Source organism: Fusarium solani (assembly GCF_023522795.1).
Source record: "Fusarium solani strain SB1 chromosome Unknown bctg00000011, whole genome shotgun sequence".
Lineage (NCBI taxonomy): Eukaryota > Fungi > Ascomycota > Sordariomycetes > Hypocreales > Nectriaceae > Fusarium > Fusarium solani.
Window position 1 is genome coordinate 1,123,780 of NW_027072149.1, and position 25,137 is coordinate 1,148,916.

General features: G+C 49.4%; 11 protein-coding genes across 11 annotated transcripts; 6 read left to right on the forward strand and 5 right to left on the reverse strand.

Moving 5' to 3' along the window:
* Nucleotides 1-148: 148 nt before the first annotated feature.
* Nucleotides 149-2,440, forward strand: MRS44_015416 (uncharacterized protein; the record flags this gene model as incomplete). The annotated part of the gene is made up of 2 exons (XM_065619200.1): nucleotides 149-1,553; nucleotides 1,650-2,440. The coding sequence occupies 2 exons, from the start codon at nucleotides 149-151 to the stop codon at nucleotides 2,438-2,440; spliced, it is 2,196 nt and encodes a 731-aa protein (XP_065475272.1).
* Nucleotides 2,441-2,490: 50 nt separating this feature from the next.
* On the reverse strand, nucleotides 2,491-3,286 carry MRS44_015417 (uncharacterized protein; the record flags this gene model as incomplete). The annotated part of the gene is made up of 3 exons (XM_065619201.1): nucleotides 2,491-2,835; nucleotides 2,892-2,977; nucleotides 3,208-3,286. The coding sequence occupies 3 exons, from the start codon at nucleotides 3,284-3,286 to the stop codon at nucleotides 2,491-2,493; spliced, it is 510 nt and encodes a 169-aa protein (XP_065475273.1).
* Nucleotides 3,287-3,981: 695 nt separating this feature from the next.
* On the reverse strand, nucleotides 3,982-5,061 carry MRS44_015418 (uncharacterized protein; the record flags this gene model as incomplete). The annotated part of the gene is made up of 1 exon (XM_046271202.2): nucleotides 3,982-5,061. The coding sequence occupies one exon, from the start codon at nucleotides 5,059-5,061 to the stop codon at nucleotides 3,982-3,984; it is 1,080 nt and encodes a 359-aa protein (XP_046130446.2).
* Nucleotides 5,062-5,544: 483 nt separating this feature from the next.
* On the reverse strand, nucleotides 5,545-6,552 carry MRS44_015419 (uncharacterized protein; the record flags this gene model as incomplete). The annotated part of the gene is made up of 1 exon (XM_065619202.1): nucleotides 5,545-6,552. One exon carries the CDS (start codon nucleotides 6,550-6,552, stop codon nucleotides 5,545-5,547), a length of 1,008 nt encoding a protein of 335 aa, XP_065475274.1.
* Nucleotides 6,553-6,638: 86 nt separating this feature from the next.
* On the reverse strand, nucleotides 6,639-7,694 carry MRS44_015420 (uncharacterized protein; the record flags this gene model as incomplete). Its single annotated transcript, XM_065619203.1, has 1 exon — nucleotides 6,639-7,694. One exon carries the CDS (start codon nucleotides 7,692-7,694, stop codon nucleotides 6,639-6,641), a length of 1,056 nt encoding a protein of 351 aa, XP_065475275.1.
* Nucleotides 7,695-8,079: 385 nt separating this feature from the next.
* MRS44_015421 (uncharacterized protein) lies at nucleotides 8,080-9,048 on the reverse strand (the record flags this gene model as incomplete). Its single annotated transcript, XM_065619204.1, has 4 exons — nucleotides 8,080-8,203; nucleotides 8,254-8,500; nucleotides 8,552-8,809; nucleotides 8,865-9,048. The coding sequence occupies 4 exons, from the start codon at nucleotides 9,046-9,048 to the stop codon at nucleotides 8,080-8,082; spliced, it is 813 nt and encodes a 270-aa protein (XP_065475276.1).
* A 553-nt stretch (nucleotides 9,049-9,601) lies between these two features.
* MRS44_015422 (uncharacterized protein) lies at nucleotides 9,602-11,470 on the forward strand (the record flags this gene model as incomplete). Its single annotated transcript, XM_046272210.2, has 4 exons — nucleotides 9,602-9,974; nucleotides 10,033-10,331; nucleotides 10,392-10,892; nucleotides 10,946-11,470. 4 exons carry the CDS (start codon nucleotides 9,602-9,604, stop codon nucleotides 11,468-11,470), a joined length of 1,698 nt encoding a protein of 565 aa, XP_046130444.2.
* Nucleotides 11,471-12,392: 922 nt separating this feature from the next.
* Nucleotides 12,393-13,525, forward strand: MRS44_015423 (uncharacterized protein; the record flags this gene model as incomplete). Its single annotated transcript, XM_046272895.2, has 5 exons — nucleotides 12,393-12,703; nucleotides 12,754-12,992; nucleotides 13,043-13,155; nucleotides 13,212-13,292; nucleotides 13,346-13,525. 5 exons carry the CDS (start codon nucleotides 12,393-12,395, stop codon nucleotides 13,523-13,525), a joined length of 924 nt encoding a protein of 307 aa, XP_046130443.1.
* A 1,513-nt stretch (nucleotides 13,526-15,038) lies between these two features.
* Nucleotides 15,039-17,267, forward strand: MRS44_015424 (uncharacterized protein; the record flags this gene model as incomplete). Its single annotated transcript, XM_046280158.2, has 5 exons — nucleotides 15,039-15,170; nucleotides 15,224-16,194; nucleotides 16,248-16,288; nucleotides 16,335-16,571; nucleotides 16,627-17,267. 5 exons carry the CDS (start codon nucleotides 15,039-15,041, stop codon nucleotides 17,265-17,267), a joined length of 2,022 nt encoding a protein of 673 aa, XP_046130442.1.
* Nucleotides 17,268-21,022: 3,755 nt separating this feature from the next.
* Nucleotides 21,023-23,734, forward strand: MRS44_015425 (uncharacterized protein; the record flags this gene model as incomplete). Its single annotated transcript, XM_065619205.1, has 3 exons — nucleotides 21,023-21,105; nucleotides 21,758-22,924; nucleotides 22,981-23,734. The coding sequence occupies 3 exons, from the start codon at nucleotides 21,023-21,025 to the stop codon at nucleotides 23,732-23,734; spliced, it is 2,004 nt and encodes a 667-aa protein (XP_065475277.1).
* An 853-nt stretch (nucleotides 23,735-24,587) lies between these two features.
* Nucleotides 24,588-25,097, forward strand: MRS44_015426 (uncharacterized protein; the record flags this gene model as incomplete). Its single annotated transcript, XM_065619206.1, has 1 exon — nucleotides 24,588-25,097. One exon carries the CDS (start codon nucleotides 24,588-24,590, stop codon nucleotides 25,095-25,097), a length of 510 nt encoding a protein of 169 aa, XP_065475278.1.
* Nucleotides 25,098-25,137: the final 40 nt, after the last annotated feature.

A 25,137-nucleotide genomic window follows, 5' to 3' on the forward strand; every position in this document is an offset into this window, starting at 1 on the left:
CCGCCCTCGACCATATTTTTTGCCCCCACTCCGAAGGTGATCGGGCACTGAGTTGCTGTGGCTCTTAAACAACTTGTCCATCCACTTCCCGTACTCTCTAATTTCCCTAGGTTGACCAAGTATTTTCCGCTGGGAGGGACTGTTCATCATGACGGACAAGTCGAACCCAAACATACAGCCTCATTATGAGCCTGTGAGCCCTGACGAAAACCCACTCTATCATCAACACTACCAATATGGCGGCTCTTTCAACTCGGATTCCCCCGATCAACCCAAGACCAATGTTGGTGTATACAGCTTCGAAACTCCAGACAAGCATCGCTCTGTCCAGCCCTCGAAGTGGCGGTTCAAGACGCTTTCAAAGAAATGGCGGTTAAAGGCTATCCTGGCCTCCTTTGAAAAGAAGGATGAACGGCAAGTCCCAATCGTCAAGGACAGGCTCACTGCCACACTCACCGCGATGATCCATCTACCAGCCATTGCTGGTATCATCACCCTCAGTTTCTACATTTTCAAGAACTACTACATCGGCAAGGAACTAGAAGGCAAGCCAGGCTACGACGTTGAGAAGAAACTCGGCATCCAGTTTGCCTCCAAGCTCATGGAAATTTTTATTGTCCTTTCCCTTAACGCCATCGTATTTGCAATGGTCCGACACGAATTCACCCTTGGTCAATCGGTTCCTTATGGTGCTCTCGTGGCCGGTCAACAGATTTCGGAAATCAGCTTTCTCTGGTCGGACGAGTTTAAGAGCATCTTGACCGGGAAGTTCTCCAGAGGCTGGAAGAAGTTGATCTTTATCTTTACCATTTTTGTCTGCACCATCATGGCACTGGGCGCTTCATCTCTCAGTGCCGTGGCAATGATGCCGCAGGAAGGCGACTGGAACGCCGGTGGAAGCGTCGTTTACATCAATGCTACTCACGACGAAGTTTTCCCGGCAGTTCTCACAGACAACAACACCCTTGGCGATGCCTGCAAAGTCACGGGAAACGAGCTGTGTCCTTCTTGGCAGTGGGAAGTTCTCAACACCCAGATCATCTCCAAGTTTCCTTCATCCGGCCAGGTGGATGATGGGTTGTTCGCCAGACGACCTCCTCGCGAAATATATGTCTCCGGCCCCTTGACGACTTTGGTCAACCTTATTGTGGATATCCGAGAGAAATGGTTCAACTTGAACAGCCCCAACCACACAGTCGCCATGATGCCTCACTTTGCACCCGCTGAGGCCTGTGTTGTCAGCTCTCTCCACTGGGAACAGGCCGCGGGTAACTCTGCTAAAGCAAAGCAAACACGATTCAGTCTCTATAGCAAGATTGAACATCGCCTGGAAAGTTCCATGGCCATCAGCCACACCAGGTGTGAAAGGATCTCGACAGACTCGGACAAGCCCAAGACGGTGCTGTTCCCTGACTTTGTGTCTTTTCCTCCCTCGACGCTCAATGTCACCGATGATAACATCAACGACTGGCTGTCAGAGACACTACCCGACCTGAAGCAGCCCGAGGTGTTTTGGTTTGATTCCGGTCCCATCATCGCAAACACTTCAGTCGGTGCGGTGGTGGCGATGCCTTCCAACCAGTCAGACAGCTCATTCGATGTTTACGGCTGCATGATTGATGCCCGATGAATCACGACTACTTTGTCAGGCGACGCTGTTGCACTTCTCAGCAAGGGATACGCCCCATTTTCTGACTCCATCGCCACCTCCCTGGCTGGATCTTGGATCGGTAACCCTACTTACGGCCAGCGCGTTCGCATCGAGCCGAGCTTTGCGGAGTACCTCAATCCCCAGGACTCGAGAACTAAGCGAACCATTATCCACGAAATGATCCTCAGCAGTGGCGTCTGGACCTCCGATGTTAAAGGGTCCAGGTCTCCGGAGCACCTGGAAGCAATCCTGGGAGGCTTGGCTACAAACGGTCTGGCACGATCAACTCCAAGAGCAACCCCTATCACAGCACTCGCCGACCCCAAAGGAGAGTGGTGGAAGAGCTTCATGCCACAGGACGGCAACGTGTTTGGCCCCGGTGGAAGCCCTTACGCAGTGTCCACTGAGGATGCGGCCCGTTTCTACAAGACCGAGATGGAAACCTGGGTGACTGGATTCGCGTTTGCCGACAACAGCCTCACGATGCGAGGGGCCATGGCAGTCTTCTACTTCTACGCACTCTTTGTGATAGTGTATTCGGTTTGGTCGATATGGTCTGGCATCACTTCGTCATCCTGGGAGTCAGTTCCAGATCTTCTCGCTCTGGCACTTGCTGACAGGAAGCCACTCAATGGCTCTAGGGTATTGGAAGACGATGGATTCAAGAGTACCGATATTATGAAAGAAAATTATTGTATTTCAGCAGACGGAGGAACTTTGAGACTTCGACCGACGCATGACCCAGTGCCATATGAGAATCGTGTCAAGCCAAATGAAGCCTATGATTGATAGAGATGAAATACAGGCTACAGGCCTACATTTTTCTGCTCACTCGTCCTTTAGAATTGGATCCCGCCGGGAAGCTCCCACGTGCTATGTCCTGATCCAGCGCAAGTTTTCCTACTGTTCACCATTGGACCCCCAAGTCGAGAGCACTCCGTTGTTCCACCGTAAGCCCGAATCAGAATCTTGAGATCCTCAAGAATCTTTTTAGCATTGCCTTCCGCTTTGTCCTTGCACATAGGAACTAGCCTCCTGAGGGGTCCATGGCGGATGAAGTCAAAGCCAAAGAAGAACTGCTCCATGACGTAGAGGACGCGCTTCGTAATTCCCTTTGTATTGGCATCAATTCCGATAGCGACCATGTGCAAGCTGGTGGTAAAGTCGTCAAACTCGGAAGTAAACTGAGACCGAGTCAGCGGATGAGAAATGGATCGCGGAGCTCTTGTGGTACACAGACCTGGTCGAACTTGTCGCAAACCTCCTTTTGCTCGTCTTGATTGAGCTTCTTGATGTTGTCGCTGCCCTTTTTCTCATAGAACCTCTCTACGAGAAGGACGCACAAATCCAGCATTTCATTCAACTTATCTCCAATGACCTATAACACAAGCCGAAAGGTTAGCATATGATAGACATATTTAGGGGATGGGTCATGTAAACTTGCCTCTGCCGTCGGTTGGGCACTGTCAAAATCAATGTTTTCGATGATACCTGTTGTCTCGCTAAAGAGGGAAAGAAACTATCTAAGGTATTGGCGACGCTCCCGACGCCGTTACCTGCGTTGGTCGTAGCTGGCACGGCAGCAGCCGGGGCTAGGACGAGGCCAAAGATAGAAAAGACTACTGAACTCTTCATCGTGACATATGAGAATGCTAGACAGATAGGGAGTGTGCTAGGAGTGAATGAATTGGGTGATTGTAGGCCGAGGATGGCACCTCATCACCTCCTTATATCTTTGGATCCCTTTTTCAAGGAGCCGTTGTTCACTCGTTTTCTCGAAACTCATGAAGTGAAACATATGGAAGAAAGGGTCCTATCGGCCCGGATCGCGGTTCTTAATCTCTTGTCTCATTAGTCTCCCGCCCTCAATCACCAGTGTCTCGGCCTTTTCTTGCACATGTGATGTGCTGCCATACTTTTCGCAATATCATTGGCTCCATTACGCTATGTTACGACTGAGTTTCAACACCGATATGTAATAATCACCGTTTTCTTTGCCACTGTAGCCAACACTCTCTCTGGCAACACAGAAATGCCACCATTAACAACAATACGACCCGGTTTAAGAGGTACTTGTTGGTCTTTTTTCACCAAATATGCCTTCCCTTGTCCGAGCTGCTCCGTGTGGATTCAACAAGGTCAAGAAACGCTTAATTATCTTAGTGGTTGGCATAGATAGATGCTAGCAGAGTATAAAACAATTGCTTTGTAGACCTGATGCGCGAATGGGCGTTGATACTTTCTCTTTTTAGCATGATGAGGGATATCATAGAAGTATGGCGGCACAGCAGTTCCAGGGAGACATGGAATAAATTCATTCGTCAAATATTTTACAAGACTGCTGATTCCAAGACACGGAAAGTGTTACTTTCCGAGTCAAGTTCAGCCAGGGTATCAAACGGCAGAGTAACCATCGGCGTCGTATGTCCAATATCAACATTGAAAAGAATAGGAAACTTCCTCTCAGCAAGACGCCCTTCACACAAGAGCTCCTTAATAACACCCGTAAACTTCTCCCTCTGCTCCGGGGTGTCATACCCAAAAGGACGTCCGATGACAAGTCCCGCCGCCTCCTCAAATGCTCCGTAGGCGATCAGATCGGCAAACCCCGCTTGTATACGGGGCAGAAGAGGGCCCGAGGCGTCGTCCTCACCAATGGTGGTTTCCAGAAAGATGATTCTGCCTCGCCAATCTGGAACAATCGCAGGAATGCCATGCAAGCGCACAGCAACAGTGAGACATCCGCCAAAGAGGCGGCCCTGGGCCTTGCCGGGCCGAAGCCACGTCCAGCCCGAGTTCCGAACAAGCTCGGGCTTTTTGGTCGAGGCGGCATCGGAAAAGCATGGGGCTGCCTTGGGGGCGTAGAGGGCGGCTGCTGGAATGTTGCCCAGAGGCTCACGGGACGCGATGGCGCGGAAGAGATTATCCACACAAAAGGCCAGCGGTGTCTCTTTATCATCAACTGAGTTGGGCTCACCAAGTTCAGGGATGGCACCGGGTCCGTAAAAGGTGCGCAAGCCGGTGAGGGCATGCAGGAACCAATGCAGACCAGTGATGTCCGAGAAGCCCACCACGATCTTTGGGTTGTTGCGAATGATGCTGTGCAGTTCCGTATCGGCAAGGAGTGCAGGGATCAGTTCGGTAAAGTGTGTGCCGCCGATGGTGGTGATGATGGCAGAGATGGTTGGGTCTGAGAAGGCCTCTCGGATTTCCCTCAGACGGTTGTTGATGGACGACTGGATGCCTGTGTCCTTGCTGAAGAAGGCTTTCACCTGGTATCCCTTTTCAGTGAGGACTGAAGTCGCCCGCGACATGACATCAGGAAGTGCATCGTTGAGACGTGCCGAGGGGGAGATGAAGGCGATCTTTGCGCCGGGCTCTAGGGACTTGGCGAGAACTGGCGATGGCATCTTGATGGTAGTGATAGGAAGGTTTGGGACTTTTGGAAAAATAGTCGAATGCGTCGGAGTACGTAACTTTCTCGGCGCCAAGGCTCTTGGATGTAGTTTTTGAGGCTTGGTTGTGGATTGAGGGGTTTGGCCATCTGGAGAGGATTATACGACGTCAACCACGCCCTTCGAACCCATGCCACGACGACGCATAATGGGGCTCAAGGAGTCGGATTTTGTTATCTCCGCCTTTTTCAAAATCCTTCATCGTCAAAGGAGAAGATAATGGCGTGATTGGTCTTAGTTGGTGGAATAATTACATGTGATCACGTCGCTCGGGTGTTGCGGCTCTTTCAAGGGGTCATATCTTGATCGCGTGGCATCGTCAAACCCAGCCGTTTCCCATACTAGGCCATTCGCCAGGCGCACAGTAAGAGAAGAATTTCAGGCTTTCAGATGTTAGGAAACGAAAGAAGACAGGTCTTTCCAGAGAAACGTCTCGCTTCATGTCAAATCATTGCCCATGACGTGTGTGTCAACAATTGGGAAGAGAGACATGGTGGTATCGAACGAGTCGAACCAGAGCATGTTGGGGGAGATGCCGAGGATCTGATCGGTGGCGTTTGCAACCGTGATCTCTGCCTGCTCTTGTGCGTCTGCCGGGTTGATTGGCTGCCCGGTCGCGTCAACCATCTCATGGTTCATAGCTGATTCCGGTGCTGGCATCTGTCCCTGGACGTTCTGAGATGACCCAATTGACGAGAGCCGCGTAACGGGATCCAACTGGGACGGGTTGTGAAATGGCGATCTTCCAATGGCATGAATGCTACCGAAAAGACCATTGACAAGATGTCCTTGGCGTTCCATCCTCAGCCTCGCTCGGTTCTCCATGTAGATGTCGCAGGCACTCTGTAGATGATCCAGAATCATCAAATGACGCTTCGCTACAGCATCATATCGACTGAAGCGCTCAAGAATACTCCTCGTCGCAGTCAGACTCTTCTGAAGGGGGAACGAGTTGTCGAAATCGCCAAAGATGGCTGCGCCCAGCACAAGTCCAGATACAAACGCCGAGTTTCCAACGAATGGCAAGCGTTTGGGGATCGTGTCGGTCTTGACGAACACTTGAAGGATGTCAACAGTTCGTACCGCTGATTCGAGACAAGAATGCACCAAAACCTCGTTGGAAGATGACGATGATGGCTGCCTCTCTTCTCCACGGAGTGATGTTTCGTTGGCCTCGACATGCTGAGATACCGCTTTGTGAAGAAACGGGAGGGATAGCAACATGACGGTCCAGTAACCCGTCTGCTTGAGATGGATGAGACCAATGTTAGGCTGCTTGCCTCCAGCTTGGTCATCGATAAACTCATCTTCTTCGATGCCATCGCTCGCAAGACCATCAGCACATTGAACCGTCCAGCGGCGTAGATGCTTGCTGATGCGTTCCAAGACCTCGGGAGAAATCATGCGTTTAGCATAGACATCTGTGAGGATGGATTCGAATATCATGGAGAGGTCATTGCAAGCGGAGTAGTCCTGGGGATTCGCAGTGTCTCGGAGTTCTGATGTTGACGGTGGACGACCAAGCGATGCGCTCATGAACAGGTCGAGAATCCGTATTGCTTTCCAGAGGCGTTCTCTGGTGCGACACTCGGCTGGTGAAAGAGGGACGAAATATCGTGTCGATGAAGGCCAATTGCGTAGGCAGCTCGCACGCCCATGCCGAGATACATGAAGGCAGCGTTGCGACGTGAAGCACCGAGCAAGTACATGGCGATCAGGGCGAAAGCTTGGATTGTTGTGATACCGGGATCTTCCATCAAAGTCTCGACTGTCAAGTAGCGACCATAGTTGAAGAAGATCTCAGCGAGGTCGTCCTTGTCTTCAGGTCCGGTCTGCGCTCCAATGGCAAAGACAAGATAGTACACAGAACTTGCAGGATCTGCCATGTCCTGCCCATCCTCCAGCCACTTGTGGATGCCACTCTCTAGTTCCTTCTGGTCGAACAAGAGTAGCACACAATTGGCAGATTGCATGTACCATCTCTGAAGATAGTCCACCTCGGGCGCAGACTGCCTCGGGGGCGGGTTTTGGGCGCTCGATAAGATCCATCCTCGCCGTGTCTCAGGCGATGCCTCCACAATGCCATGTCGCAAAGGATCGTCAACGAGGGAGCAATCCCCTATGCTGCGTCGTACGATGCGACGGATGTTTTGAAGAAATGATAGTGTCGCTGAGTCCCCGATGAACATATACTCTCCTCTCGTGTCTTGGATGAGCCGTGACATCCGAGGCAATCGCTCTGGTTGTGTGTTTGAGAGGAGCTGTAACGTCTGTCCATCGCCAGCGTAGGTCTCATCTATTGATGCCAGGGCCGACGCTCCGCTGGCAGATATCGGACCCGAAGTTTCTGGGGTAGCATGTCCTGTCGTGTTGCTTATCCGATCTGGATCAGGACTGGGTAAAGAAGACGCGACGATGCGTCTCTCACCAGAGGTGGTCGTTGACTCCTGGCAATCGAGCTTCAGGCCACGCTTGATACAGCGGGCACAAGGCCTCCGACCGTCACATCTCTGCTTGCGGCGCTTGCAGTTATCGCAGGCCTCGGCGCATCGCCTTCGGTCGCAGTCCCGGACCCTCCTGGTAGGCATTGTTTGAGTTGAGGGCTTCGTTGACCGCGGGCCGCAACCTGTCGGATATGGCCCTACCTTTATTGGTCAACTTTGGGCGTGTGATGGGGCTGACTGTCAGGTCATGGCTGACGTGGAGAGGGGCTAAACGTTCGGTCCGACTTTTCCCTTAGCCGACGCTGGAGGCATTTGCCGACGGTGACTTGGCGTTGACTCCGCTAAGCGACACCACCTTGGAGGGGTTTGGCGCCAGGTGAAGCAGGGGATGGTCAAGCGATCATTTCTCTATTGTAGGGTATTCTAAATGGTGGAGATGAAGGCTGTTATAGCAGGTATCGTGTCAACCGGTATGGATGACCTGTCAAGTTGAGTTGATCGCGAATAGTGGTGAATTAGTTCCAATCGCTCAACCCAGTTTTGAGACGAAGTCCTCCAGAGCTGAACCGACTTCATCCGCAGCTTCGATACAATGCCAATGTCCAACACCGGGGAGAATTCGAATGTTCTTGGCCGCGTTATCGCATCCCCAGCTGGATGAATGTTAGTAACAACATTTGTGATGAAACTACATGAAACTCACCTGGCCAACATCGTTTCGGAGTCAGGAACTGGGCTTGTTTTATCCTCCTCGCCTGCAATGATGAGCAAAGGTGAGTGCGCGTCGGCATATGATGGTCGCTCCGCCTTAGCAATGGCATCACACAGAGCGATGTATCCGTCTGTCTTTTGAGAAAGGAGTAGCGTTCGAATAAAAGCCTTTTGTGTCGAGTTGGCCTTGGAACCTGTGGCTGCAAAAGGAATTGTCTTGGCCATTGCCTCCATCCCATCTGCACCTCCCGTCAGTGATAGGTCTCTCGCTTTGGCTACATGTGACTTACGTTCTTTCACTGTCTCAATTCGAGCGCTGAAGATGCCTGCCATTGCCGGCTTGGGCAAAACTGGCCCAATTAGGACTGCACCACGAAGATTGTTCCTTGACGCAAGTTTGGCTACAACAATACCACCCATTGAGTGACCGACGGCAACGACATTCTCGACGGGGATGTTCAGCTTTGAAACGATACTCTCGACATCTTGAGCTATCGAGTCAAAAGTTGGATCATCAGTGCCTGGCACCAGCTCAGAGAGGCCACTTCCTGATCACATTGTCAACGATTCGAATCACATAGTATCAGACAGACGAGCACGAACCATAGACGTCAAATGCAACAGATGGATATCCTGCAGCCGCAAGATGGCCCATCACGGGCGTATAAAACGAATGAGATGAGCCGAGTCCATGGATGAAAACCAACACTGGCGATCCTGCACGAGGGGATTCGGCTTCCACCTGGGTGTAGAAAAGCCGCTTCTTCTCGATCTCCAGGCAGGGCATTGTGTCTAATGAATAGGGTGTAGATGAGGCTGAAGCTATGCGGATTGGTCGCGCAATGCAGCATCTGCCTTCATTCTAGTACGATCAGTGCTTCCAACCTTGAAGTGGCTTGGTCGGACAAGAGCCGGTGGCGGGAGCGGATGCTACGGTGTCGGAAGTCGGTCGGTGGAGGCTTCGGATGCATCGGCTACAGGGTTAAAGCCATATCTGGCCGGCTCTTACCGCTCACAGCAAGAAGAACAGCATTTGCCTGCCTCGGAGCTCCGTAGAAAAGATGGACATTAATGCAGCCATATCACGCATACTTTAGTCATTCTTATCGAATTGGTTATCCTGGTATATCACGCAAGCAAGCAAGCATCTTGATTCCTGCAGTGAATCAGGTCAGATCCTGGAAAGATTCCTTATTCCCGACAAGCCCAATCTCGGGATTTCCCCGAAATTATACGCAATCGACCACAGATTGTATAAAATACTCACATAATAGCTTGCTTTTGACAGGCGCCTTGAACTTGAAGTATTTCGGTACCAAGAAAGGTGAAAGTCGATGAATATGGGTAGCATTCAGCCACAAGAGTACTCCTCGCTTGAGGAGACCAAGCGAATTTTCGACTACCTATGCACCCAATTTGATGCAACCTCTCTGCCACCAGCTGTCAAGGATCTCAAATCACATGTCGAGTTCACATCAACACGCGATGCCCCTTATTTCCCCATACCTTTCAAGGAGACGGAGACGAGCGCAGCACTGAAGGCTGTTGAAGGAGGTGTTGCAAACCTCCTAGCAGACCTGGTCGAGGGTGAAACTCGCCCACGGAAAATTACTGTCAATCTTGAAAAGACGACAGCATTCCTCTGTCAGGCTTACTTGGCCAAGGTTGGTGGACTGGGCAAACTTGACCCCGGTGTCAAGGCCAAGCTCAAGGGTGAGTGATAGGACAGGAGACGGTTCAAGACGTTGTGACTGGGACTTACACTCATTAGATACGGATCTGCTGCAGGCTCAGTCAAATCCCTATCGGCGCATGTCGGCAAACCTGTATGAGACCAAGGTTCCTGGAGAATATTATCATATTCACGGATCTCTTGAGGCGTCTACCACGTTGCAGATGATTGGCCTTGAACCTTTCAGACCTGAGTTGCAATCCCACGAAGACATCGTCGCAGCCATTGAGCCCGCCGTTCGCAAGTTTTCTATTCAAGAGCTTGAGGCCCTCAACGCCAAGAACCGCCAGGCTGGCATCCCTGCCCTGAAGCACGAAGACTTTTTGCAAACTGAACATGTAAGTATTTTAAAGCCGTTCTAAGATCATGTTCAGGGCTAATGTGTCGGGTGTCTATAGGGAAAGGCGAACTTTGCTCTGCCTCCATGGTCGGTGCACAGTCTTGAGACCGAGACACCTAAATGCCCTTTGACCCCCAGCTCAGGGCAGCGAACTAAAATCTTGGCCGGTGTCAAGGTTCTTGAACTCTGCCGCATCATTGCTGGGCCTATCATCACACGTATCCTTGGCGAATATGGCGCCGACGTGCTCAAGATCACGAGTCCCAACTTGAGCGATGTTCCTTTCTTCCAGGTTGACGGTAACATGGGAAAGCACGCCGCGGATCTGGACCTCAAGTCTCCCGAAGGACGAGAAGAGTTCGAGCGTCTCCTTGCGGAAGCAGATGTGGTCGTTGATGGATATCGACCCGGAGCCCTCGAGAAACTCGGCTACGGCGCAACGGCACTGACACGCATCGCCAAGGAGCGTGGCAAGGGCTTCGTCTATGTCAACGAGAACTGCTTTGGCTACGAGGGAGAGTGGGCAGGTCGCCCAGGATGGCAGCAGATTGCCGATTGTGTAAGTCATTGTCACCCCAAGTGCACCAAAAGCGGGAACTAATTTTGTCATAGGTCAGTGGCATTGCATGGGAGCAAGGTCGCTTCATGGGACTCTCAGAACCTGTTGTGCCACCTTTTCCTATCTCGGACTATGGCACAGGGTGTATCGGTGCTATCACTGCATTGATTGGTCTCTATCACCGAGCCACTCAAGGAGGATCGTGGCACGGCAAGGCATCCCTCCTCCACTACGATCTGTTGCTGTTCAAGGTCGGACAGTACCCAGAGGAGGTCAAGCAGAAGCTGAGAGAGGATATCGGTCCTGGTTTCCTTGCACTGCGACATGCCCACAGCGTCGACCAGATCTCAGGTACCGCACTGCTCAGGATGAGGAAGAAGTTCCCCGAGCTGTTTGAGGGAACTCAATACGTCGAGAAGTGGTACTCGACGGCATACAAGGCGGAGGTTCAGGCCGTGCCGCCTGTGGTGAACATTGAGGGTGTAGAGGTTGGATTTAAACGAGCGAGCCGCCCGAACGGCACAGATAAGCCTACTTGGGACTTTGGCGATGAGCCAGACCGGAGGCTGTCGGATTGATGATCGCATTTGTTGTTTTTATATACATTAGGTCTTTGAAACGAATACACATGGTAGCACACTGTTTTTTATAATCCCCAGTGTCCAATTGGACAATTCACTTTCTATCTTGTCGAGATGTAGCAGTGGCCACGTACTCAGTAGCGACGAATATCGATACTCTTACCCAGTTTGTCCCTGTCATTGCCGATCATTAAGGTCACACAGCAGCGTCTTTGACATGGAGGTTGTGACCGCCTGCCAATGCCTGCCATGAACCCTCCAAAGCTGGGCATCACCCTCACCTGCCTCAAAAACCGCAGTCTCCACGGTTGTAACGGGTTTGTGTCGGAGTTCACCGGCAATACGACCTCCTCACGACCGGCAGTGACACTCTCAACCGCGGGGAGCTATCGGAGAAGGGGTCTGCCCCTCCACAAGGTGCACATCCGACCGGGGCTGTCCGGCATCCGATGGTGTGTGGGCCGATATTCCCCAGGACCCGAAACCCTCTGGCGTAATTACCAAGCCTCGCATTGGTTCGACTCCATCCCCCCGCATCATGGCTTGCCCTCCGGACTTTCTGCCGTCTTCCCCATGGGCCTTGATGCCACCCATTCTCTTTGCGGGCGGGGGAGTGAGCCGACTGCCTTTGTCCGGGAGCTCCATTACCGCCCGTTCGCTTCAAGACTCTTGCGATTGTGTATATCCGAGTGAAACGTGGTCGCTGACTCCTGATTATGCGGGGCTAAGTCATCTGCTGCCGCCGAGCTCAGTAGGCGCTATAAAGAAGTCTGAGATTTCTCCGCAAAGAGCTACGGCCAGTCCACACTCTTCATCGATTCGATTGGTAGTAGATTTTGAAGTTTATCTTGTCTTAATAAGTTCAAAGCGCCCAGTCCGATTGCCACTTGATCCCATCAACCTTCACGCAAAGATCATAATGGCAAATCCCACCACCGAGACGACCAAGCCCACCAAGGCCAACGGCCAGAATGGCAGTGCTCCTCAGGAGGAGGGCCTCGGCCAGGCCTTTACGCAGCAGGTCATTGACTCTTTTGGCCCCAAGACGGACCCTAGACTCCGCGAGGTCATGTCCTCGTTTGTGCAGCACATGCACGACTTTGCTCGTGAGACTCAGCTCACCGTCGATGAGTGGATGACGGCGGTCAAGATGATCAACTGGGCCGGTCAAATGAGCAACGAGAAGAGGAACGAGGGACAGCTCATGTGCGATGTGATCGGTCTTGAGAGGTAACTTGCCCTGTTCTATGTTAAACAGCTCTCGCTAACGACAGTCACAGCTTGGTGGACGACATCACACACCGCGCAGCGGCCAAGGATGCCGCTTCAGGAACTGCCACTGCCATTCTTGGCCCTTTCTGGCGAGCAGACACTCCTATCAGAGAGAACGGCACCACCATCACCTTCGACACTCCTGAGGACGGCATCGTCGCCTATCTTTACGGCACCGTGACTTCGGCTGCTACCGGAGCCCCTATCCCCAATGCCTCTGTCGAAGTCTGGCAGGCATCCACCAACGGTATGATTTCTGATATTTTTGTATAAATCCTCAACTAACACGTGATTCAGGCTTGTACGAACAACAAGATGAGAAGCAGCAGGAGCACAACCTGCGTGGCAAGTTCATCACAGACTCTCAGGGTCGATTCTCCTTCTACTGCCTGCGGCCTACACCGTACCCTGTGAGTATTTCCTTACCTCTGGGTATTCGAATAATGAGCTAACTATTGATGATTAGGTTCCTGATGACGGTCCTGCTGGTAAGCTCCTCCAGCTTCTCGACCGACACGTCTACCGCCCTGCGCATCTCCACTTTATGGTACGTTTCCCATTCTTCAAACCCAAAAGATGTATCACTAAGAAGGTCTTTAGGTCATTGCCGAGGGATACAAGTCCGTCGTGACACAGATCTTCGACTCCGACTCGGGGTATCTCGACAACGACAGTGTGTTTGCAGTCAAGGATGGGCTGACAGTGGATTTCGTGCCACGAAAGGGAGACCCTCAAGCAAACTGGGAGCTTGAGTATAACATGAGCCTCGGGACTGCGTGAGAAGGCTATTTGTTTTAGTAGTTGTGCCCATGAGATACTAGCGAAAATGCAATTCACGTCTTCTAAGAATTTCGACATGATGCTCACTGACAACTTGAAATATGTGTGATATGTTTCAGCCATTACCGTGGATATTTTTTCAGTCCCATTTTCATATTCCTTAGTTTATCTATTGGGTTCTGTTTTCTATGAATATGTTTTCCTACTCGAAAGGCCAAAGAGAACTCGGCGCAGCCGCAAGGACACAATTTTCATCACAACCAGAGTATTAACATCATTATAGTAATAATATCTCATGCCAATAGTTACCGCATTAGGAAACTAGCTAATAATATCATCTCATCTATTATCCTTAGAAATCGCTTGATTAATCCCAGTCGAAGAACCAGAGGAGTCCAACAGAGATAACACGGAAATATCGTAGAAAGCCCCGTACGATTCACAGAAGGATCCCTAAGATCTACAGCCAGTGGAAGTTACTGTTCCATTGCAGGGTTTCATTGATATCATGTCTTGACTTCGATCCACACAGGCGCAGTATCCAGTGCTGATGCAGATACAACCAATCTCTGAACCTCCATACAGCTCACCACAACAATCTGCAACAATACGTACGCTTTCATTGGACGTTACTTGGACCGATCTTCGCTCCGTTCATGGCTATGCTTTACGTGATTATTCATTTCTTACACAAAGTTATCTAAGATCACGGCTGATGCAAAATCTTCGTTGCCCTGCATCCGCGTAGCCGGCGGGATTATTACGTCGAGCTCCCAGTCCGACTCTGACCTCGGGCATCATCAACCTGCACCCGAAACTGAATTAGGTAATAGACGCCATGAGGTATATCCGATGGTCAACCCTGTAACCCGAAGGCCCTCACCCCTCGTGGGGATTAGATACGCCTCTTCGCCAGTTGGTCGCTGACAGCTCTGAGGATCAGCCAGTTCCCTCCACTGGACCGAAGGCGAGGAGCAAGGTGCCCACCAACAGGCATCCGAAAGCTCCGAAACAAGCTGCCGACGTGTCGAGGCCAGGGATCTCCCCACACCATGCCCTTCCCCCACTAGCGGGGGACAAAATACACGAGACTGAATTGGCTGTGCCCTCACCTCCCTGAGTCTCGTGTTTTATGTCCCCCGCTGGCCCCAGTGGTTTCCCCCGCCTTCACCCCGGGTTAGTTTGCGGGGTCTAGCACAATCCCGACGCACTGGAGAGTGCAGATCCACTCAGTGGCCACGAGTTTGTCAATATGACTCGGCATCTTCGCCAAGGTACTAAGCACGCTTGGAGGCGGTGATACAAACGTAAGGGTTGCCCGTCTTCCGAAGCAGTAACCGATGGGCGATCTTACAGCCCTGCTAGTTAGTCAGACCTCAATCAGCCTCACATCCACAACTACCTATAAGATGTTGAACAACCACGGCCTGGTCTAAGCTCAACACCTCAGCTCATACAAGTCTTTTCAGGCCACTCAACGCACATCAAAACCCTCTTCTACCCCTGCGCAATCATGGCCGTTGGCGCACAGACTGATCATGTTGACGTCCTCATCGTCGGTGCCGGACCTGCCGGCCTGATGATGGCGACATGGCTCGCCAAGTGCGGCGTCAAGACTCGAATCGTGGACAAGCGTGGCACAAAGGTACAATCTCGCTCTTTACTATCACTGCAATCCGTTTTCTGACCAGAGTACAGGTCTTCAATGGCCAAGCAGATGGCCTCCAATGTCGAACTCTGGAAATTTTCGATTCGTTTGGCTTCGCTCATCGAGCTTGGATTGAGTCCAACCACATGTTGGAAATCAGTCTTTGGAACCCCGATGAGAAGGGCGTCCTTCGAAGATCTTCACGCATCCCTGACACCATCCCTGGCATCAGCCGCTTCCAGCAAGTCGTCCTCCACCAAGGCCGAATCGAAAGATTCTTTCTCGATGCCATCAACGAATTCAGTGAAGGCAAGGTTTCGGTTGAGCGTGGCGTCATCCCAACCAGTCTGGAGATTGACGAAAAGACTGTCGAGGACGCTGACGCCTATCCCATCACTGTCAACTTGCGTCATCTGAGTGAGGAGGAAGCCCGACCCAAGCAAACGGCCACCTCCGTCAACGGAACAGTCATCCAAGACGGCCTGTTCCGCAGCAACCTCTCTCCCGACGACACTGCCGAGATGATCAAGGCAGCTGAGCTCAACCAAAAGGCTGACACAGTAGAGGTTGTCAAGGCAAAGTACATGTTGGGAGCAGATGGTGCTCACTCATGGGTCCGCAAGGAACTTGGCTTCAAGCTCGAGGGCGAGTCTACCGATTACATCTGGGGTGTCCTCGACATTGTTCCCATCACCGATTTTCCCGACATTCGTATGCGCTGCGCCATCCACTCCGCCAACTCTGGAAGTGTCATGGTCATTCCGAGAGAGAACAAGCTGGTCCGTCTGTATATCCAGCTCACCACGACGGAGAAGATTGGCGACCAGGATTCTCGGGCGGATCGCTCATGGATCACGCCGGACGTGATTCTTGAGTCTGCCCAGCGAATCATGGCGCCTTACAAGCTATCTTACCGAAAGCTGGACTGGTGGACAGCGTACCAGATCGGACAGCGTGTTGGCTCAAGCTTCTCTGCCCACGAGAGAGTGTTCTTGGCTGGAGATGCTGTTCATACTCACAGGTTCGTCTCCCGAAGTGTTTTCGCGTTCAGGCCACTAACGAGTTACTGTGCAGCCCCAAAGCTGGTCAGGGTATGAATGTGAGCATGCAGGATTGTAGGATACCTTTCCCTCCACAACAGACATAACTAACGCTGAACAGCTTTCAACCTTGGATGGAAGATTGCAACCGTCGTCAAGGGACTTGCCAACCGCTCGATTCTGAAGACGTACGAGTCTGAAAGGAAGGGTATTGCGCAAGCCTTGATCGACTTTGATCACAAGTTCTCACGACTTTTCTCTGGTCGACCAGCGAAGGACATTATGGATGAGGAGGGCATCAGCATGGATAAGTTCAAGGAGGCCTTCGAGAAGGGCAACATGTTTGCCAGTGGCATTGGTACGTACATCTTTAATGCTTTTCAGAAACACAAACTGACGCGGTATACCCATAGCTGTTGACTATGGTCGAAGCAACATCGTTTCCAAACCGGACCCGGATAACGAGGCCTCTAAGGCCGCCAAACTCCAGGCTCTCGCATCCGAGGTCAAGCTTGGCATGCGAATTCCAAGCGTCAAGGTCCTCAACCAGTCTGACGCCAGACCCTGGCATCTTCAGGAACTTCTCCGAAGCAATGGCACTTGGAGAGTCATTGTATTCCCCGGAAACATTGACCAAGAAGGACAGAAGAAGCGAATGAACAGCCTCTGCGACAAGCTCTCGGGCCCATCATCCTTCCTCAAGCGTTTCACACCACCATCAGCAAGATACGACTCTGTCATCGAAGTCCTGACAGTCCATGCCGCCAAGCGTCAAGACCACGAGATTTTCGATTTCCCCGAGGTTCTACGACCATATGACGAGGTGGACGGCTGGGACTACAACAAGATCTTTGCGGACGATCAATCCTACCATGAGGGTTATGGCCGTCTTTATGAGACATTCGGCATCTCTCCCGATCAAGGCTGCGTGGCCATTCTCAGGCCGGATCAGTATGTGTCGTACATCGGCGAGCTTGATGACTACGAGTCTCTTGATGGTTTCTTTTCTGGTTTCTTGATACCACAGGGGGAGGCAAAGGAGGCCAAGGCCTAATGGTGTGGCGGTAGAAAATGTGACAAGCCTTGTTTATCCATTCCAAGTTCATTCTATGCCTGATCTCCCATGTTGTCGGTGATCCAAACCTACGTGCTAGTCATGATCTACTCACGACCAATGGTACAGCCATAAGACTCATATCAAGTGATATAAGTATTACAGAGAAAACTCCCGTCTCGGTATTTTGACAAACACCTTAGAGCATTTCCGTCACGGCCGCTGCCACGAAATGACAGTTACAACCGACAAACCTGTGGGCAGTGCCCCCAGTTGCTTACAACTCCCTATCCTATTGTCCGGATATAACCTTTTAAAGAAGGTATATAAGATGACCGGTCATCTGACCTACCTGTCGACGAGATTGATGAACACCCACGCACATTCGAAGTTACTGCCAGCAAATCATCCTGTCCAAGTCTAGGGTAGTCAAACACCCTCACCAAGGTATTCCCGTGTCTCATTCCAAAGATGAAACGTGTCCAGCCCAAAGCGAAAGTCTCGAGTGACTAATGGTTTCGAATAAATGCCCGTTGCAAACACAATGGACATACCCGTTGGCTCATGTGGGGCTATCGCCCCAGGCGAGCCAACCTAGCAAGCTAGGTTGGCCACAAAATTGTGATACATTGTGGGGCCCTGATTTCCCCCTGAAAAGCTGCTTTTTTTATCCTCTGAGTTTTGGAAGCTGTCGAGAGTGATTTTTAAAGGTCAAAAAGAGCGGGTTGAAGCAATTGGCGATGCCTGATGTGATGATATTGATGATATTGATGATATTGATGATATTGATGATATCTATGATAGAAGCCGGCGCCTGAGCCTCTAAGGCTACCGCCTTTCTAGATGCTTCGCCATATAAATTTGGCTATGAGACCGTCTCTTTAGCCCCCCGGGCTGGCTTCTCGTGCGGCTCTTGCTTCTGTGATGATGCTCTTGATCCTCTGTATTCCTGATATGTGGTGTTGAGGCCGTATTGGGCACGGCGTGGAGGGGGGTTCAGGTGGCAAGGATAGCAGCCGCGGCGATGAGGCTATAACCGGCGGTAACGAGGGTATCTCGGGCAGATATAGAGGAGGTTTAAATAGAGGGAGGTCATTATTATCTTCTTTCTCCTCTTCTTTTTCTTCTTCTTTGTTAGGAGGAGCTAGATTAAGTTAGAAAGTAATACTATTATCACTTCTTGCGAGAGCGGTCTAGTCTATCGCGCTAAGGGGTTTTAGGGTAAAACTAGCGTTATAAATAGCCTCATTAATTTCTTGCGGTAATTAGGTATCTATTATAAAACTATTAGGCTTTTAGGAGAGGATCTAATATATAATTAAGCGTTATATCTCTATAGAATAATACTTAATATCCTTCCCTATATATTTTAGCCACTAAGCCTATAATATCTTTCTTTTTATGCTATTAATTATAATCTTTTTATCTTGCCGCTAAAGATCCTTTATCTTTTTTATCTCTTATATAATAAGGCTATAAGTAAACTAGACCTATGCCTTTTCCTCCTTCTACTAAGTTTTTATAATAACCTCCTCTTATTACTCTTAGATCTCTTATAGACTAATATTATAACTAAAATCGCTAATTAGTTTTACTTTTTTCCCTCTCTTCTTAATATTATATCTCTTCTTAATTTAAGCCTAGCGGTTATTAATATAAGTAGTGATTATAGACTTAAGGATTATAGCCTCTATAATAACCTTATATATCTAATAGAGCTTAGTATATATTAAAGAGCTAAAGGTATTGCTATAGCGCTCTAAGAGGTATTTAGTGATATTTACGGCGGTCTAGAAGTAAGAGTTATAAGGAAAGAGTAAGGCAAAGGCTAGGTTAATAGCTTGCTTTAATTAAAGCTACTTTTTAGGAAGGTATATTATTACTAGCTTAGGATTTAATAGATAAATACCTAACTTCTTAAACCCTAAGATAATATTATATATAATAAATCTTTCCTTAAAGACTTATTATTTTATAATTTAATTTAGTAATTATATTAATATTAAAAGAGACTTATAACTCGCCTAAAAGCTATAAATAAAGTTAGTATAAGAGAAAGAGATATTTCTCTTTTAAAGCTACTTAGTGAGATACTTCTAATATATATTTTTTAATAGCTAAAAGACTCTAATATCTATTAGCTATAATATATATATAAAATAAAGAGGTAAAGAAGCTATAATAATATAAAATTTTATATAAAATCTTTTAATAATAAAAACTTTATATCTTATAAACTTATTAAAAATAATAAAGTATTAAATTATCTTATTAAAAGTATAAAAAATAAGAGGAATATTATATTAAATATACTTATAAATAAGATCTCTAAGGAACTTATTATAATTAAATTACTCTTTAAAAGTTACTTTATAACTTTATATTATAAAGGATTTAGCCTAAGAATATTAATTAAAATATATTATTTACTTAAGAGTTATTTTATTATTAAAGAATATTATATTTAATTAAGTAAAGTAAATATTAAGATTAGTCTTTATATATACTTAATCTAAGATAAGAAATATCTTAAAAATAAGCTATAGCGGTATTATATTACCTATAGCGCTACTTATATTAATAAAGGTATAAGTCTTATAGTTAAAAAGAAAAAAAACTTATTTTTTTATTCTTTATTTTATCTATATAATAAGGACTTTAATACTTTCCCTAAGGATCCTAATCTTAATATTAGCCTAATTAATATTTTAGCACTTAGAAGTATTAATCTTATAACTCTAAATAGTCTTAATTAGGCTTTTAAATTATTATTAAAGGTTATAAAGATTATTAGCTTCTTAGGACTTATAAGACTATTTTATTACCTTAAGAAATACTTACTTAAGCTTAAAATAATTAGTATAGAAGTAAGAATATTATATCTTATTAATTAGATTAGCATTAGGATTCTTATATTAATAGAGGGTTATAGCGATATCCTTAATCTTAGCTTTAAAAGTAAGAAATCTAAACCTTTCTATCTATATAATAAAAGCCATAATAACCTTATCCTCTTTATCTATAAGGACTTACGGTTTACTAACTTAACGAGGCATAGATCTAGTCTCTAGCCTTCTTATAATCTTCTAAATAGAGGCAAAGGAGGATCTAGGGTGGCGGGCATTAGCGGCATAAAGTGAGAGAGGTTAAGTTATGCTAGTAGAGGTGCTGCGATAGAGGCCCTGGGTATACCGCGTATATGATGCTATGACTTCCCGGGCAGCCTTAAGATTTATATCACTTGGCATAATGAAGATAGATAGAAGAGAGGTATTTTTTACTAGTTGGTATTATAAAAAACGGCTAAAATAGGTAGTAATTGCATGTAAATGAGGATATTACCAAGTGCGGGGTCTATATCACAATTTTGTGGCCATATCACAATTTTGTGGCCAACCTAGCTTGCTAGGTTAGCTCGCCTGGGGCGATAGCCCCACATGAGCCAACGGGTAAATATTTGTCAAGTTAGTTGGTTAGTGTTGTGGGGTGTGGGGTGAGGATCCGCCAACGGTGTTGATACCATGTTTTGTGGGCGCAAAGAGGCAGGACGAAACAGAGTACGAATGCCCGAGTCTGCTCACAAGAAAAACAAACAAAAAATGAGCACGAAGCTGGGCAATTGCATTCTAAATTCGCCATTGAGTAGTGGGGTGAGAGATCAAAAGGCTTGGCTCTGCTGTGACGTGCTTGAGCGACGCGTGAAACGCTCATCAAGGTGTGATGGAGCTTCCCCTCCCTGCATTACTACGAGGACAATGAGTAAGCTTGACTTCCTTGCACCTCAAGCCCCCGAGAGCGGTGAGTTTAACCAAGAGTTTCGCTCTTCCACGCGAAAGGTGTGAGTGGGATTCACACAAACACAATTACAATTGTTCTCATTTTGCTAGAGGTGTCAAATACTGTGCCGAATGCTGCTCTCAATGCCATGCTTTGTGTTTGTTGGGATGTTTTCTAGCGGGCGCTTGCTGCATGACGTTCTAGCGGTATGGGGCGGGTTGTCTCGGCATCCGGGGTGTTTGGGCGAAATTATGGGGAAATCTCGGCCACGTGACCGGTTCGGAGACCGCTGCCCGACTCCATTCGGAGCCGGGACCGAACAACCATGCAAGCTAAGCTTCTCTGATTGGCTGGTCAAACAATATTCCGACGCCACTAAGCACCAGCAGCCGACGCAGCCAATAACCTTCGACCTGTTAGAAATGTGCCGCGACACCCCCTGACACCGCCGATTGCTTGCTTATCTTTGTGGTATAATTCCAAGATAAGTTATCGAAAACTGTCTTCAACTTTAAAAACAGTTCAATTCAACCTCCTGCAATGAATCGCGTGGGGATGCGGCGGCTTTCGCTGCTGCAGGCGTCCGGGCGACGCGTCTTGTCGTCTGTATCCCTTGCCACAACCAGAAGATGGCCAATTGCGTCGACAGGGCCCGCTCCGTCTCTCTCGCGGGTGCTAAGGGCGAGGCCATTGAGCACCACGACACCATTCAGAAACGACGGTCAAGACGATGAGCAGACGGGCTCATACAGCGAAGCTGACCACGAACATGCCGTCATTTCAACCTTCGATCTCTTCTCCATCGGCATTGGCCCTTCTTCCTCTCACACTGTCGGACCCATGCGCGCTGGAAACATTTTCGTCAATGACTTGGTTGAAGCCAACCTGTTGCACAAAGTCAACAAGATTCGCGTCTCCATCTACGGGAGTCTTGCATTGACTGGTGAGGGCCACATGACGCCCTCCGCTCTCCTCCTTGGTCTGGAAGGTGCTGATGTCGAGACTGTCAACACGGGCTATGTGCCCACGCGATTCACCGAGATCAAAGACACCAAGAAGATTCATCTGGGCCGCTGGCTCGCGAAAGATGGCAACAAGGGAAAAGAGATCGACTTCGACTATGAACGCGAATTCGTCTGGGAATGGGGCCGTAAGCTGCCCATGCACAGTAATGGCATGCGCTTCACCGTCTTTGACAAAGAAGGCTACGTCTTGGCGACCAACGACATGTTCAGTGTTGGCGGTGGCTTTGTCGTCAACGGTGCACTCTCCATCGCACCAGAACAAACCCTCTCACCAAATGCTCCAGCTCAGCTCGAAGCGTCCGATCCGCAGGCGGAACCGGCTGGAAGGCACCCTGCTGACTTGGCCGAGAACATGTACTACAAGGAGATTCGGCGCTCTGATGCCGCCGGAGATCGCAAGACGGGTACCGAGATCAAGCCCATTGATGCTGCCGTTATTGAGCCGGCCGCGCTTCTCGGCGATGACTCGACAAACACCTCCGAGGCCAAGACAGACATTTCGACAGACGTCAAGTCCGAGACCAAGAGCACCACTTCTCCGCATCCGCGGTACCCGTTCCGGGATGCCGCTAGCTTGCTGTCATTATGCCGAAAACACAACCTTACCATTGCGCAATTGGTGTATGAGAATGAGAAGAGTCTCGGCTACACAGATGAGGACATCTACCGGAAGCTGTTTAAAATTTGGGGCGTTATGGATGCCAGTATCCTGGAGAGTGTTCAAGCGCCCGCGGGCTCGAAATTGCCTGGCTCTCTCAAGCTCCATCGGCGAGCACCAGCACTGTACCAGCGGTTGACGAGGGGCTTGTATCCCTCCTCTGCCAGCGACACGACAGCGGCTCGTCTCCAAAGCAAGTGGGCATCACCCGAGCCACAAGAAAGTGATGATGGAGCATTGCCTTCCCCGACAGCTGTATCCAAGACATCTGCTTCTTCCAATACACCGGAGCAAGTGAAGAGCATAGGCATCCGCAAACGCCACCCCCTCGTATTCACGGCTCATTGGACCATCCGATCGCCCCGTCCCCATCACGCCGGACTACATTCCCGACCATGGATTACTTGGCTGTGTATGCCATTGCTGTGAACGAGACTAATGCAGGTGGCGGCCGGATCGTCACCGCCCCAACCAACGGTGCTGCAGGCATCATTCCCGCTGTTCTCAAGTACACGATCGAGTTCATCAGCGATGACCTGGAGCGAGACATTCCCACGTTCTTGCTCACAGCTGCTGCCATCGGCATGCTGTACAAGCGTGGAGCTACCATCTCTGCTGCCGAAGGTGGATGTATGGCTGAGGTGGGCGTGGCTTGTTCAATGGCTGCTGGTGCATTTGCTGCATGCATGGGTGCAAGCCCCGAGACGATTGAGCAAGCTGCCGAGATTGGTATCGAACACAACCTCGGACTCACCTGCGACCCTATCGGTGGTCTGGTCCAGGCTCCCTGCATCGAGCGAAACGCCTTGGGAGCCACAAAGGCCATCTCCAGTGCCAACTTGGCTCTGAGCAGCGAGACTGGAACCCAGCGAGTGAGGCTCGACGATGCCATCCGGGCCATGCGACTCACGGCCAAGGGAATGAGAAATGAGTTCAAGGAGACGAGTCTGAGCGGGTTGGCGACCAGTGTGCACATTAATATTCCTGTCAGCGTGCCTGACTGCTAGAGATTTCCTTGCGCGATGCTTAAAAGAACTGGGACTTTGTTGCAGTATCGTGTTTACTGTGACTGCGCATGCATGACAGACCTGGTTGACCTGATTTGAAACCGGCTTTGATACCGACCTCAGTGTGTCTTCGACCGGGGAAAACTGGCGCTTTGGGTATTGTTGCTTTATAAACGGCTCGTCGTGCTGCGGTCTCCTAGTTCAAAGTAAAAACGAAATGGATCAGGGGCACTTCTTGGGAGTGAAGAAGTAGCATGAAAGCGAAACTAGATTCATTGCTGTTGTGCCTGGCACTCTTGTATTGAAGAGAGGCCACTGCGTCCACAGTGGGAGGGAGCATACTGTGCGGCCCATCACAGTTGTGTTGAAACACTTTCCTGAAAGTAAACACAGGCATGTGATCACATTTGTTATTGGCTTCACTGCATTTTTAGCAGCCCTCGAAGGCTCGAAGGGCGGAGGCGACGTGGCCATATCCTCCTCCCTTGATCGGCAACCCCAAGATTGTGCATGCGGTTGAGTGTTGATTGCCATGGGATTGGCTAAAAAAAGAAAAAGAAAAAAATCCATGACTGCTGCCTCGTGCTTGTCTCAGCTCATTTTCGTCCTTGCTTGCCATCTCACACCTACTGAAGGATTGCCCACGTTCTGAGCCCTCACTCAACCCGCAGAGCCTCAGCCAAGCTACCCACTTGCTCGAACGCTACAGCTGGTAAGCCTGCCTTCTATTTAACCAGTCAAACCCAAGTAGTTTGAGGTGGCCGTCACCGAGTGGAATGTACTAAACGAACCGATAGCATAGGAGCCCTTTATACTGAGGGGGAACAATATACCTATTCTAGAAGTCAATGTAATGTTAACTATTAACACCCTCCCCTTGGATATTCAGAACAGATACTCGCCGTATCAGGCGGCTCCAAGAGCCCCGATGGAGGGAGCCGGGGTAGAAGATGTGCGCGTGGCCGTTGCACTTGCAAGCCCGATGGACGACTCTAGGATGAACGATATGATGATTGCGACCAGGGGCCGCCTCAGGATCCATCAAGATATGGCTCCTAGCAGACCAGCGGCTTGGCCTACTCCAGGGATGAGATATCGAACGCTCGAAAGTTTCCTGAATTTCGAAGGAGAGTCCAGACCTTTGGAGCCTACTGACGCCAACGACTATCCTGAACTCAACGCGGCTGGCTGTTCCTTCGAGGACTGGAATGAACACTGGGAATATCCGAAAATAGACCCGGAACTGTGCGATTGCAACGGAAATTCTGCTACCAACTCTACGGAAGATGGGGAGGATGCCCCCGGAGACCCCGAGCCACCGTCAATGGGCACGAACCATGAGCCCAATCTCCAAGCGACCTAGGCATGGATCAGAAGACGATGTCAATGAAAATCCAGATGAG